Raw genomic sequence first — 14,198 nt, 5'->3', positions numbered from 1 at the left:
CTTTTTGTCAGATAAGGGTCTGCCAGATCTTCAGTGTGGAGGTGATGATTAGCACTGAAGGAGTTTCCCCAGCTTTAGATGCTAATTGTCTGGGTGTAATTGATATTTCAAATAATGCTTGGACTTCCTGCTGGGATAAAGGCAGAGAGAGCTACAGTCTAGGCACAGAGCTTTTCCACTGGGTTTTGTAGAGACAATGTTATACTGTACATTAAAAACTATCAAAATTTGATCCATGATGAATAATTTTCAATGAAATGAGCATATTACAAAAAGGAAAACCATTTCACCAGCCTCTTTAAGAGAAGAGTCATACAAATCATAAACTGCTCTGTCTTAGTAGCATGTATATTTAAATGTTATGTCCTTGTAAAACATACGCTGGTAGTGTACACCATTCTGCCAAGATATTAGCGGGAGGTGAAATAGACTGTGATATTATGAACAATTTCTCTGTGCATTAGATGAGGTCCTCCATTATCATGAGCTTGCTGAAAGAGAAGCAGTTTTCACTTAGACTTCCCTAGTTGTCACCCAGGGGCGGACATACCATTGGTGCAACCTGTGCAGCTGCACAGGGGCCCAGTGGATAAGGGACTCACTGTCACCTTAAAGCAACATTCTTCTGTCTGTTAGGGCTAATTCAGACGTGCGTGGCGTTTTTGCGCACGCAAAACACGCGCCGTTTTGCCTGCGCAAAAGCCACTTACCTGCTCCGTGTGGCAGCAGCATATGATGCGCAGCTGCGTGGTTTTCGCGCAGCCGCCATCATTATGACACGCCATTCGGATGTTTATAAACAGAAAAGCAGGTGGTGCTTTTCTGTTTACATTCATCCTTTTGACAGCTGTTGCGTTGGTTTTCACGCATCCATTGACTTCAATGGGTGCGTGATGCGTGAAATACGCAGAGATATTGACCATGTCGCGCTTTTTGCGCAGCGGACAAACGCTGCGCAAAAAGCACGGACTGTCTGTACTGCCCCATAGACTTCTATTGGTCCATGCGAGCCGCGTGAAAACCACACGGCCCGCACTGACACAATACACGTTCGTGTGAATCTGGCCTTAGATTGCATGTAAATGCTTGAGATGATGAATTTAATGGCTAACAATTACTGATAGATTGTTAGAGGGACATAAGGGGTGATTTATCATTAATTATTAGAGAGCAAGGGGCCCATATACTGTTTTTGTACAGGGGCCCTCAGCTGTCTGTGTGCACCACTGTTGTCACCACTTGGCTAACAACCTAATGTCAGGTGAAGCAGTGACAGCCACAGGTCTGCTGATGATTATAGGTTATAGCCTTCTCTATAGAGCACGGCTAAAATGTGACATCAAAAAATCTATTGTGTGTGCAATATGTCAATCTTCCTAGAATCACAATTTGGGTATGTTCACACGGCCTATTTACGGACGTAAATCGGGCGTTTTTGCCCCGAATTACGGCCGAAAATAGCGCCTCAAAAGCGCTGACAAACATCTGCCCATTGAAAGCAATGGGCAGACGTTTGTCTGTTCACACGAGGCGTATATTTACGCGCCGCTGTCAAATTACGGCGCGTAAATAGACGCCCGCGTCAAAGAAGTGACCTGTCACTTCTTTGGCCGTAATTAGAGCCGTTATTCATTGACTCCAATGAATAGCAGCGCTAATTACGCCCGTAATTGACGCGGCGTACAAGCGCCTGCACATGCCGGTACGGCTGAAATTACGGGGATGTTTTCAGGCTGAAACATCCCCGTAATTTCAGCCGTTACGGACCCCCGCCGTGTGAACATACCCTTAGGGTATGTGCACACGAGGGCATTACGTCCGTAATTGACGGACGTATTTCGGCCGCAAGTACCGGACTGAACACAGTGCAGGGAGCCGGGCTCCTAGCATCATACTTATGTACGATGCTAGGAGTCCCTGCCTCGCTGCAGGACAACTGTCCCGTACTGAAAACATGATTACAGTACGGGACAGTTGTCCTGCAGCAGGGCAAGGACTCCTAGCGTCGTACATAAGTATGATGCTAGGAGCCCGGCTCCCTGCACTGTGTTTGGTCCGGTACTTCCGGCCGAAATACGTCCGTCAATTACGGATGTAATTCCCTCGTGTGCACATACCCTTAGTATGATTCAGGAGATTTTAAGAAACTGCTTTGACTCTCTAGATAGATACGAGGTAAATGATAGATAGATAGATAGATAGATAGATAGATAGATAGATAGATAGATAGATAGATAGATAGATAGATAGATAGATAGATAGATAGATAGATAGATATGAGATAGATAGATAGATAGATAGATAGATAGATAGATAGATAGATAGATAGATAGATAGATAGATAGATAGATAGATAGATAGATAGATAGATAGATAGATAGATAGATATGAGATAGATAGATATGAGATAGATAGATAGATAGATAGATAGATAGATAGATAGATAGATAGATAGATAGATAGATAGATAGATAGATAGATAGATAGATAGATAGATAGATAGATAGATATGAGATAGATAGATATGAGATAGATAGATAGATATGAGATAGATAGATAGATAGATAGATAGATAGATAGATAGATAGATAGATAGATAGATAGATAGATAGATAGATAGATAGATAGATAGATAGATAGATAGATAGATAGATAGATATGAGATAGATAGATAGATAGATATGAGATAGATAGATATGAGATAGATAGATAGATAGATAGATAGATAGATAGATAGATAGATAGATAGATAGATAGATAGATAGATAGATAGATAGATAGATATGAGATAGATAGATATGAGATAGATAGATAGATAGATAGATAGATAGATAGATAGATAGATAGATAGATAGATAGATAGATAGATAGATAGATAGATAGATAGATAGATAGATAGATAGATATGAGATAGATAGATAGATATGAGATAGATAGATAGATAGATAGATAGATAGATAGATAGATAGATAGATAGATAGATAGATAGATAGATAGATAGATAGATAGATAGATGGACGAGATTTCTTCCTTTGCACATTTCTGGAATGAGGTCCTATATATTATTCAGTATATATATAATGTAAACTATTTCTACATTTATTGGAACTTTTATGGTTTCTGCCATATTTTTATTTCTTCATTTTCCCGGGATCGGCCTGCGTGCCGGTAGAACTTGTGCGCTGCTCTGCGGAGGTTCCTTGCAGTGTGAAGAAGTGTTCTGTATTCTGATAATCTTGTTACTATTTGCAGTCTATAAACCCATGTTAAGCCTGCAGTAAAGCTGTGTTTTGGGTTGTGTTTGGCTCTCGCTGCCCTTTATACGTGTGGCATGTTAATGTCAACCCCTGACCCATAAAACCAGTATTAAACTAATGTGCACAATGTTTTTCTTTTATTTATTGTTTTAAAGGTAATTAAAAGTCAGTACAATTTAAAGGGCCAGTAAACCTTAGAAACATTTAGGGCTGGCCTGCAAGAATAAGGATTTTTTTTACTGTATAAAGCCTCATTTTAGGGTCTGTATTACATCCCATGTGGTTCTACTTAAACGAACTTCGATCACAGGGGATCACCTCAGATCTTTATTCAGTCCCTGTCTGGATACGGCCACCATGCTTTGCAGAACAGAGGTCAGGGAGCCCCTTTCTCTCAATAGAGAAGGGACCCATAGATGGGATCCCCACTTATCAGACAATTATAATAGATATAAAAGTCTAAGGTGGGAAATGCCTTTAAGGGGTTGCCTCATCAAAGACAACCCCTTTAATTTGAGAGCCGCAGGGGTGAACAGCTGGGTCTGACCCCTAAGACGATCACCAAGCAGCTGATTTTGGCAGAAGAAATTGCTATGAGCTGCTCATTTACCCTGCAGTGACCACTACAGGAGGACTGTAGTATTACATGTGGCCATATTTTTTATCGATTAGCATCCCAATAGTCAAAGTGTTTTTTTCTAAAGTTGTCGCAGCTGTTTGAGATTTTGTAGTTTGTGTGACAGGTTTTAGTTTTTTCTACTCTATTTTGGGGAACATATAATTTAGTGTTTAATTTAAATTATGGGGGAAATGCAAGAAAATGCGTCCTTTCTACCTTTTCATATAGGGAAACTCCATTGATCGGATTTCCCTTCATGATGTAAAAGGGGGGACATTCTTCATGAAGGTTAGTTTTGTTTTTAATTGATACTGTATGTCTACAGTAAAATTCCCCTAAACTGGCATTAAATTGACCAGATAGTTCTAGATTATTGGACGGTCATAGAAAAGGAGAACCCCCGGCAAGAGAGCTCAAGATCAAATGCTAAAATAAAATGTTCTCGTTAATTATACCGTAATTTGGTAATCTGAGACTTTACATTATCTTGAAGTTCCATGCCCTCAAAAAGTGCCAGACTATCGGAATTTCAGGAAGATGTAGTAGAGACGAGTTTGTCATTTCTGCCAGCTCATCTAGCAATCACAATGTATTATCTGTGGTTTTACATAGCACTGCAGGTAAACACACTGCATTATTTTAACCCAGAGAGTCGTTGCAGGGAGCAAGAAACAGCGCAGTGACAAACTTAACTCTGCTACATATCAACTCTTAGAACGAATTTCCATTACTTATCAGGCAGAATAAGAAATGAAATGTAAAACAAAAGTTCTAAATATGTTTTTGTAACACAAGTCTAGTGGGGTGTCAATTTTTATGATGACGTGTGGCACCCCCTAGTGGACATTAGGTATATTCGTTTAAAAACGAAAAAAATACATCTCCTGTTCCGTCTGCTAATGCTTTTTAAATACATTTTCGAATATACCATTCTATATGAGATTATTGCATGAAATTGTGTGCATTATTTTATGGGATAACAGAAGAACTACAAAATGTTAGCATTTGTATTCACACAAAAACACATTCGTTTTACCGTGACTTGGTGTGGTATTCGATGCTCTTGCGGTAATAAAAAAAAAACAACTGCATCAAAGAACGCACCAAATATCAAGCGGTTTTCGGATGTTTTTTTTCAATTTGGTTCTAACCGCACCTCAACTGCAACGTGTGAATAGACCTTTAGGCCTCATGCACATGGCCAAATGACAGCTCTGTTTTGTACGGAGCAGATTTATACAGAGGTCCCTTCGGAGGAAAAAAATCATAGCATGTTCCATTAGATTCTGTATGTACAAAGGTATAAGGCAGCATTGCTTCTAAGGGCGGGTTCACACATGGCGGATTTTCACTTAAATTCCGCTGCGGACACTCCGCAGCGTTAATCCGCAGCGGAGCCGTTTCTCCATTGACTTTCACTTTAATTTCGCAGTGTTCGTTTACACGATGCGTACAATTCCGCTGCGGAGCATAGGCTGCGGAGCGGAATGTGGTGTCCGCAGCATGCTCTGTCTGTTGCGGAGCAGTGGCGGACTGGTTGCGGACTCATGGCGGAATTTCTCCATTGACTTCAATGGAGATTCTAAGTTCCGCAATGAAGTCCGCAGCTGTCATGCACATGTTATGTGTGGTGCGGAGCGTATTGGTTTTTTAACATGACATTTCTTCATTCTGGCTGGACCTATGTATTTCTAGGTCTACAGCCAGACTGAGGAAGTCAATGGGGCTCCCGTAATGACGGGAGCGTTGCTAGGAGACGTCAGTAAATAGTCACTGTCCAGGGTGCTGAAAGAGTTAAGCGATCGGCAGTAACTGTTTCTGCACCCGGGACAGTGACTACCGATCCCAATATACATGTATCTGTAAAAAAACATATAAGTTCATACTTACCGAGAACTCCCTGTTTCTGTCTCCAGTCCGGCCTCCCAGGATGACGTTTCAGTGGAAGTGACGGCTGCAGCCAATCACAGGCCAAGCACAGGCTGCAGCGGTCACATGGACTGGCGCGTCATCCAGGGAGGTCGGGCTGGATGCCGAAGGAGGGACGCGTCATCAAGACAACGGGCGGTAAGTATGAATTTCTTTTACTTTCACTAGGGAAAGTGCTGTCCCTTCTCTCTATCCTGCACTGATAGGGAGAAGGGAAGCACTTTTCCTGCAGTCCGCAGCGGCCAGTCCGCATCAATTTTCTGCACATTTTGTGCAGATCCGCAGCCGTAATCCGCAACCCGGATTAGGTGCGGCATTGATGCGGACAGTTGCGGAGGAATTCCGCCATGTGTGGTCATGCCCTAAGAGAGAATGTCTTCGTACTGTATATATGGCGCCCAACGGAGACTGTACACCAGTGCACAGAGGTTGTACAGCTCCATACCAAAGGAGCCCTACAGACTCTGTGCCAGTGTGCACGAGCCTTTAAAATAACTACAGACCTATGTAATAACACAGATTTTGTGCCACATGACAAACTCGGCTCTGCTACATCCAATGCTTTAAGTTTATGCTTCGTTTGAAAGGAATTAATGAAGGAGTTCTATCCAGTTGTATCACCAGTAAAGACAGCTTGCAAAGTTCTAAAGGCCGCAGCGGAATCTACATATTCTTATTTCCATCTCCCGGGTCATATTTGACCAACTGCTCCCGGCAGAAGACTCGCCACTTTGTTGAGCTATTTAGGAATCGAAAAGACTGACTTAATTTAAGACAAGGCCTCTTTGTTGTAGGGGCTGAGTGGCTTGTGAAATTTTTCAGTTCTCAGTGGGTTAACCGCGGTACAGGAGCACAGTCATAATTGGGCCATTTAGAGTATTTTGCATGTGAATAGTGCGTTAGTGAAGCATTACTAAGTCTGTTGTGAGTGACACGGTGATTAGAATTTAGATTAGGCAAAACACATTCTGTACTTTATCAAGTACAGTAATTAGTTCAGTCGGCAAAAGTTGATTACAAGTAAAGATAAAGTTAGATTTTTTTTATTTTTTTATTTTTTTATTTTTTGGTGCTTAATTTTACATTTTCCTTTTTAAATGATAAATTTGCTCTTAATATAAATGACGGGACGTGCACCTGGTTTACCCCGTGTGAGAACAATTACAAGAACAATGTATTCAATGCCAGGTGTAATCAAGGGACTTGTATATTATGGGTAAGTTACAACGTAGTTTATTGCAAATAGTAAATAGCTTGCATCGTCCTGATTAACTTTATCTTATTAACCTTATTGCCGTCTCATTCGTTTGCAATTTTTTTCTGTTCCTCCGAGGGCTTGCAGTAGGACGGGAAAAGACGTTTCCTCCTTGGCTCGCGTCACACTGTTCTAACCATGATCTCTCTACTAAGAAACACCTCAATTCTTCTCTGCCATTTCACGTCCTTATTTTTGAATTATTTTTGTAGAATTATAAAAAAAAAATATTAACCCCCCGTCCCGCTAACCAATAATAAGGGTATTTTATTTATTTTTTTACTTTTAAAGTATTATTCTGTTAGAGATAAATATATTACAATAAAATAATATTTTATTTTTTTTTATACTTTTTTTTTTAGTTAATACTTTTTTAATTTTATTTTACATTATATATATATATATATATATATATATATTATTTTTTTTTCAGATATATTTATCCTTCCGAATTCTGGTATAAAATCACCGAGGATTGAAACCCCTTAAACACCGGGGGGGGGGGGGGGGGGGGAAGGACAATAAAAAAAAAACGCATCAATTTCTGCTGTGCCATGGACTAACATGTTGTTGGCATGTTGCCTTTTTTGTGTTTGCTGTGCCCTTAAAGCAGCACAAAAAGCAGATGAATAAGGTGATTGTATGTCCCCAGCCCTTCCACTCATAGTCCAGCCAATACCGTAACCTGGTGCTCCAGACTTGCCATCATCTATATAATAATGATACATAAAATGGATATCGCTGTTTGGAGTTTATGTTGTTTTTGATGGTTTTGGTTATGTAGGCCTATGAATAGATATGAATACTTTGCTTTCATGTGTCGTTTCTAGCAAAGCCTGCTTGGAGGTGACATGGACATTGGGAATTCAGGAGCTCTCTCACCCACAAAGCCTGGCTCACAGTACTATCATTATTCAAGCAATAACTCCAGGAGGAGGCCTTTTCACGGCGGCTCAATGGGTGAGTATTATCTTTATTTTCTGCCTAGTAATAGTATCCCGTTACACTCTCAGATAAACCTTGTACCCCACAGAGACACACACGATAACAAGAGCCTTCAGATATTTCTCCGTTTCCCAGCGGCTCAGCTTGTATTGGCTACAGCATGTGTAGCTCAGCATTTATTATACCTGCGCTGCACAAACTATTGCGCAATGTTTACATCATGAGCGTCACGCCGTGACATCACAGCTACATTATACAGGAATATTTTATTTATAGGACTAGAAATGTGTGGAAACCATTATATCCTAAAAATAAATCAATAAAAAAATGAAAATCATAATAATCAAAAATGTAATAATTGGCCCAAAAATATTATAATGCAAAAGTATATACATAACTCTAAGGCCAGGTACACATATAGGAAAGCCGAAGCAAAAAAAGTGTGGTTGAGACATGCAGCACTATTCCACAAAAAAAAACCACAGCAAAAATACCACGTTTTACTAATATTGTTAGGGAATTTATTATCCAAAGTACCGCATGTAAAAGTTTTTGTAATTTTTTTTTTGTATTAAAAATTTCATAACGGGTCAGAGGAATGACCTAACAAAGCCATACCAGCATTCTTTGATTTATAAAAAAAAACATAAAAATTGCCAAAAAATAATTTGACTTTTTCAAATTAAGAATGTGGGCTGTCACATTGTAACAAATTTTTTTTAATACAAGGCATTTTAAATCGAATTCTAAAGGCTTGAGGATTATCTGTTATCCTTTTCATTTTCTTTTACGTTAATTTACTGGTTATTCAAAAAATAAATCAATCAATATAAAATAACCAAAATAAATAAGCAATATGTGGACCCATGTTCTCAAGTCTCCGACTCCAAAGAGGTAACAAGTGGAGTGTGTACATTTTTTTAAGGGCTGAATTATAAGGATACCTGTGTAGGGATTCGGTTATTCTTCCTTAACCCATTATCCTATACATTTTATTTTATTAGTAATAAGTAGCAAATAATAATACATTAATAATTGACAGTCCCCGTCAATAAGTGCTATAAAGAATTTAAACAATTCTAGGTGTTGGATCCCAACTCTCAGAGTTTTGTATAACATATCCCAAAAAGTTATGTGCCTAAAAATTATTTTTTAAACATATGTATTTTAAATTCAATTATAGAGGTGCTTAATGTACTGTATTATCATTTAAAAAATGATTAAAAAGCTAAAAAAAAAAATAGCTTTTAAATATTAAATTATTTTTTTTAACCCCTATATAAACCAGAGTTATTTTGGCCCATTGATTTTTTTTCTTAACTCCAATATTTTTTTTATGTAGTTAGCTGTACTCAATAGGTGTATATTAAAGCTGATTTATTTCTCTCATTGACAGAGGTACAAGCAAAGAAAGTTAGAAAAGTGCCCCCAGGTTTACCCTCCTCAGTGAGTACTGGCTGTTTAATTTTACTTTATTATTAACATTAACCAAGCGACTCAAGAACTTATATTTGTTGGAGATTTTTTTTGTTTGATGTTTATTTCAATTTGACTGGTCAAAATATTTATATCACTTTATAAATATATGAAATTTTTTATCCTGTACTGATTCTCAGTCACAATCGGTAGGATACTCCAGAGCTGCACTCAATATTCTGTAGGATTCAGAGATAATATCTCCCAGCATTTCCTGCTTGTTGAGTGTCTGCTCAGAATTTGCTTTGGTGAAGTGCCATCTTTAGACCGGGCACTGTATAGTAATCGTATCTAGGACAAACAAACTGTTCCACTACATTATAGGACTTCCGCTATGCTGTTAGGGGTGTGTCTGTCAACAAGCTTGCTGACTGTTTGCAATAAAAAAAAAACAGCAGAATAATGAGTGCAGCTCTAGAGGATAATATAGACTGTAACTCAGAATCAGTACAGAATAAGTAATGTAATGTATGTACAGAGTGACTCCACAAGCAGAATTGTGAGTGCAGCTCTGGAGTATAATAAAGGCTGTAACTCAGGATGGGTACAGGATAAGTGATATATGTACACAGTGACTCCACTAGCGGAATAGTGAGTGCAACTCTGGAGTATAATACAGACTGTAATTCAGGATTGGACTATGATAAGTTATGTAATGTATGTACTCGTGACTCCACCAGCAGAATAGTGAGTGCAGCTCTGGAGTATAAAATAGGCAGTAAATCCGGATCCGAAGTAATATAATGTATTAGTATGTAATGCAACATGGTGTAGTAATTTCTAATATAGTTAGATTTGCTGTATATGGTATATTAGGTGGTATTATTTGTTTGTTGTGGAATTGATAGCGCTTCTTCATGTGTCTTGGATTGGACAACTTTTCTTGTTATTTCATAGTTGGAATTTTCTTCAAGTTAAATGTTAAGGGGGGAGGTTTCCCATGATGGTCCTAAAGCTCAGACCCCCATGACTTTGACTCCTAATCCCCAGCTTCAGTGGAGGTACATACACAGTTTCTCTCCATTGAAATTGATGGGATTTGGGGCAACCAACAAATGAAGCACTAACGAATTTCCATGGCTCCCTTTGATATACAGCCATCCAATAACTATTGACCAGGACCTGGTGGACCCAATTAAAGAAAAATACCTTTAACGTAGGGAGTGGCCAATACTTTATCATTCACACCTGTAGGTAATTGTTTCTGGAGGTTTTCAGAACTGTAGATATGTGACGTGAAGTAGTGATCATGGGGAAAGCCTGGATTTTCCTGGACTTCAGTAAAACTAGTCAACCTCAAACCCAGCCTGAAATATGGGACCATAATACGTGTGTTAAGGAACCGCGGGTGCCGCTGTACAGGGCCTGTCTACACAACAATGCGTGTTCATGGACCTTTAGGTTCACCTTTACGCAATCTTCACTTCTATATAAATATTAATTTTATTGGATTCACTCATTTTAAAAGGCGTCTTACAGTCTTCAGTGGGATGTGGGGGTCAGCAGTAAAAGCTCTTAAGATTGTCTAAGAAATATATATATTTTTTTATATATTTACCATTAAAATTTTGTCTTTAAACATCTGCCGGTTGCCGCCAGTCCCCGCTGGTCACGTGTATTTTTTAGGCCTCGGTGACATTACGTCCAATGGCTGTGATGGGGTGCCACGTCACTATAGATAAAACATCACAGTGATTGGGCATGATGTCACGGTAGATACAACGTCAGAGAGGCCAGGGACTATTGGCAACCAGCGCCAACAGTAAGTTTACTATAATTCGTGTGTTTCTTATAGTTTATTTATTTATTTTTAATCCCCTCCCAACCCAAAACCCATTAAACCTAGAGCAAGAAAAACGCACACAAAAATGTTAGAAAATGACTATTGATGCATTGAAAAAATACCCTAAAAATATTGGCTTATGCGTCTTTTTGCAAAAAAATTTCCACGTCCAGGACCGTTGATTCCGTTATTACATATTGGCTTTTTTAACTATAAGGACAAAGCCCATTGTTCTATACAATCCTCATATTTACCCTTTCTGTGTCTGTTTAATCCTACAAACTCTAACTGTTGGTGTTGAAATCCCCTTTAACAAAGAGAGCAGAGAGGTTCGCTTACAGCCGGAGAATCCCAGGAGCACGGCACCATGGGAGCGTGTAAATACAAGGGGAAAGGCTTTCTGCTACTTGCTACATTTACCCTCCCGATCCCCTTTACTTCGCTCCGGTCACTGCAAACATCGCCCATTAGTGGATTCACAGAGCATACCTAATTAACACCAGAGGTGAAAAAAGTTAAGAACGGCCTTAAAAAAAAAAAGAAAGAAAAAAAATTCACTTGACCAAACGCCCAATTGATTAATTACAAAACATACTAGAATTTGTGACGCCGCTAATCTTAAACAGGGAAAATTCTTGTATTGCACTTGGAATGAAGCCCGAAGTTCACAGCCCCATACCTGAGCCGGGGCTTTGGGATAAAATGAGCCTTCATTTCACGAGATCCTTCTCTTCTTTGTCAGCATAATGATGATTTATGGATTTGCATGTTCAAAGAGATTTGCGCAACGGATTTATTCGGAAATTTACATAGATTGCAGAAAGAACATCTTTATTTTCCAGCGAGGTATCTGAGCGAGTAGTGGAGATGTGAGTGCATCAGTAGCTGCGTGCTTGATAAACCAGGTGTCAGCCTGTATAAAACAGCTGTATCTCAATGAATTCTCCCCTCCTGCGCTGTTTGCTGGACTTATTTATTTATTTATTTCCGGCAAGCACATTAACAATTCCAGCCCCAAGCTGACAGCCTCTGAAATTGCACATTTTCATTACAGTTCTGCTGTGTCCGAGTTTTAGAGCCTTAAAAAAAAACAAAAAAACGAAGATACTGATGTACAATTCTGGTTTATTATAGCTTGTGTCTGAATCTTGTACTGTCTCTTTAATACAATATAATACGTTTACCTTTTCAGGACCTCTGTTGCGTCATGTGTGAGATAGATGATGGATGGATGGATAGATGGATAGATGGATAGATAGATAGATAGATAGATAGATAGATAGATAGATAGATAGATAGATAGATAGATAGATAGATAGATAGATAGATAGATAGATAGATAGATAGATAGATAGATAGATAGATAGATGATAGATAGATCTGAGATAGACAGACATACAGATAGATAGATAGATAGATAGATAGATAGATAGATAGATAGATAGATAGATAGATAGATAGATAGATAGATAGATAGATAGATAGATAGATATGAGATAGATAGATAGATAGATATGAGATAGATAGATAGATAGATAGATAGATAGATAGATAGATAGATAGATAGATAGATAGATAGATAGATAGATAGATAGATAGATAGATAGATATGAGATAGATAGATAGATAGATAGATAGATAGATAGATAGATAGATAGATAGACAGATAGATAGACAGATAGATAGATAGATAGATAGATAGATAGATAGATAGATAGATAGATAGATAGATAGATAGATAGATAGATGATAGATAGATCTGAGATAGACAGACATACAGATAGATAGATAGATAGATAGATAGATAGATAGATAGATAGATAGATAGATAGATAGATAGATAGATAGATAGATAGATAGATAGATAGATATGAGATAGATAGATAGATAGATATGAGATAGATAGATAGATAGATAGATAGATAGATAGATAGATAGATAGATAGATAGATAGATAGATAGATAGATAGATATGAGATAGATAGATAGATAGATAGATAGATAGATAGATAGATAGATAGATAGATAGATAGATAGATAGATATGAGATAGATAGATAGATAGATAGATAGATAGATAGATAGATAGATAGATAGATAGATAGATAGATAGATAGATAGATAGATAGATAGATATGAGATAGATATGAGATAGATAGATAGATAGATAGATAGATAGATAGATAGATAGATAGATAGATAGATAGATAGATAGATAGATAGATATGAGATAGATAGATATGAGATAGATAGATATGAGATAGATAGATAGATAGATAGATAGATAGATAGATAGATAGATAGAACTATATAAGATAAAGAGATATGTATGATGGGTGTAAACAGAAACCAGGGCGCAGATGTGAACAAAGCCTAAGAAGTAAGGTATAAAAATCTATCCTTGTCATGTGATGGTCACACAGGTGCACAGCTCTTTACAAGAAATTGCTTTAATTACTGTGCTGTAACTGTAACGAGCTGTGCAGCTGTGTGTCCATCACATGACCATGGACAGATTTTTATCCCCTGGAAATAAACAATGCAGGTTCCTGTTGAATGACAACAAGCAGAGATCTCGAAAACTGTGAGAAATTGATATAGAAAGTAGACTGTAAAATTGTTCAACCTTTCATTATACAATGATATAACCTTTATGTGCTGAATCTGGAATACCCCTTTAAGTACCCTCCATATCTGGCTTCTGAAGGTCGCTGTCAAAGCATGGAGGGGAAATGTTAAAATTGAAAATTCTGTAATAATTATTTACCATGACTTTTCTCATAACTGATGGGACTCATTTTCCACCCACTTGTATTCTCCAGTCTACAATATATTATGAAGAGGCTGTTTTATGTGTCTTACAAACTGTTACCACCATAGCAGCCAACCTGGCGTGGGCCCCTCTCTCCCTCAGGGGCCCCATAGCAGCCGCATG

At 38.1% G+C, this 14,198-nt stretch overlaps 1 protein-coding gene across 7 annotated transcripts in view; it reads left to right on the top strand.

The window, feature by feature from the left end:
- Positions 1-14,198, top strand: part of TCF4 (transcription factor 4) — a 406,052-nt gene that overhangs the window by 193,567 nt on the left and 198,287 nt on the right. For 5 of the 7 annotated variants that reach the window (XM_075841364.1, XM_075841349.1, XM_075841341.1 and 2 more), the window contains 2 exons: positions 7,891-8,020; positions 9,402-9,451. The exons of the other annotated variants lie outside the window; for them this stretch is intronic. In XM_075841364.1, coding sequence (XP_075697479.1) covers positions 7,891-8,020; positions 9,402-9,451 — 180 coding nt within the window. The remainder of the gene's footprint in view (positions 1-7,890; positions 8,021-9,401; positions 9,452-14,198) is intronic. 7 annotated transcript variants of the gene reach the window in all.

The sequence above is a fragment of the Rhinoderma darwinii genome, chromosome 1 (genome assembly GCF_050947455.1).
Source record: "Rhinoderma darwinii isolate aRhiDar2 chromosome 1, aRhiDar2.hap1, whole genome shotgun sequence".
Classification (NCBI taxonomy): domain Eukaryota; kingdom Metazoa; phylum Chordata; class Amphibia; order Anura; family Rhinodermatidae; genus Rhinoderma; species Rhinoderma darwinii.
The sequence above is the reverse complement of the archived record's forward strand: the minus strand, read 5'-3'. Positions and strand labels throughout refer to the sequence as shown.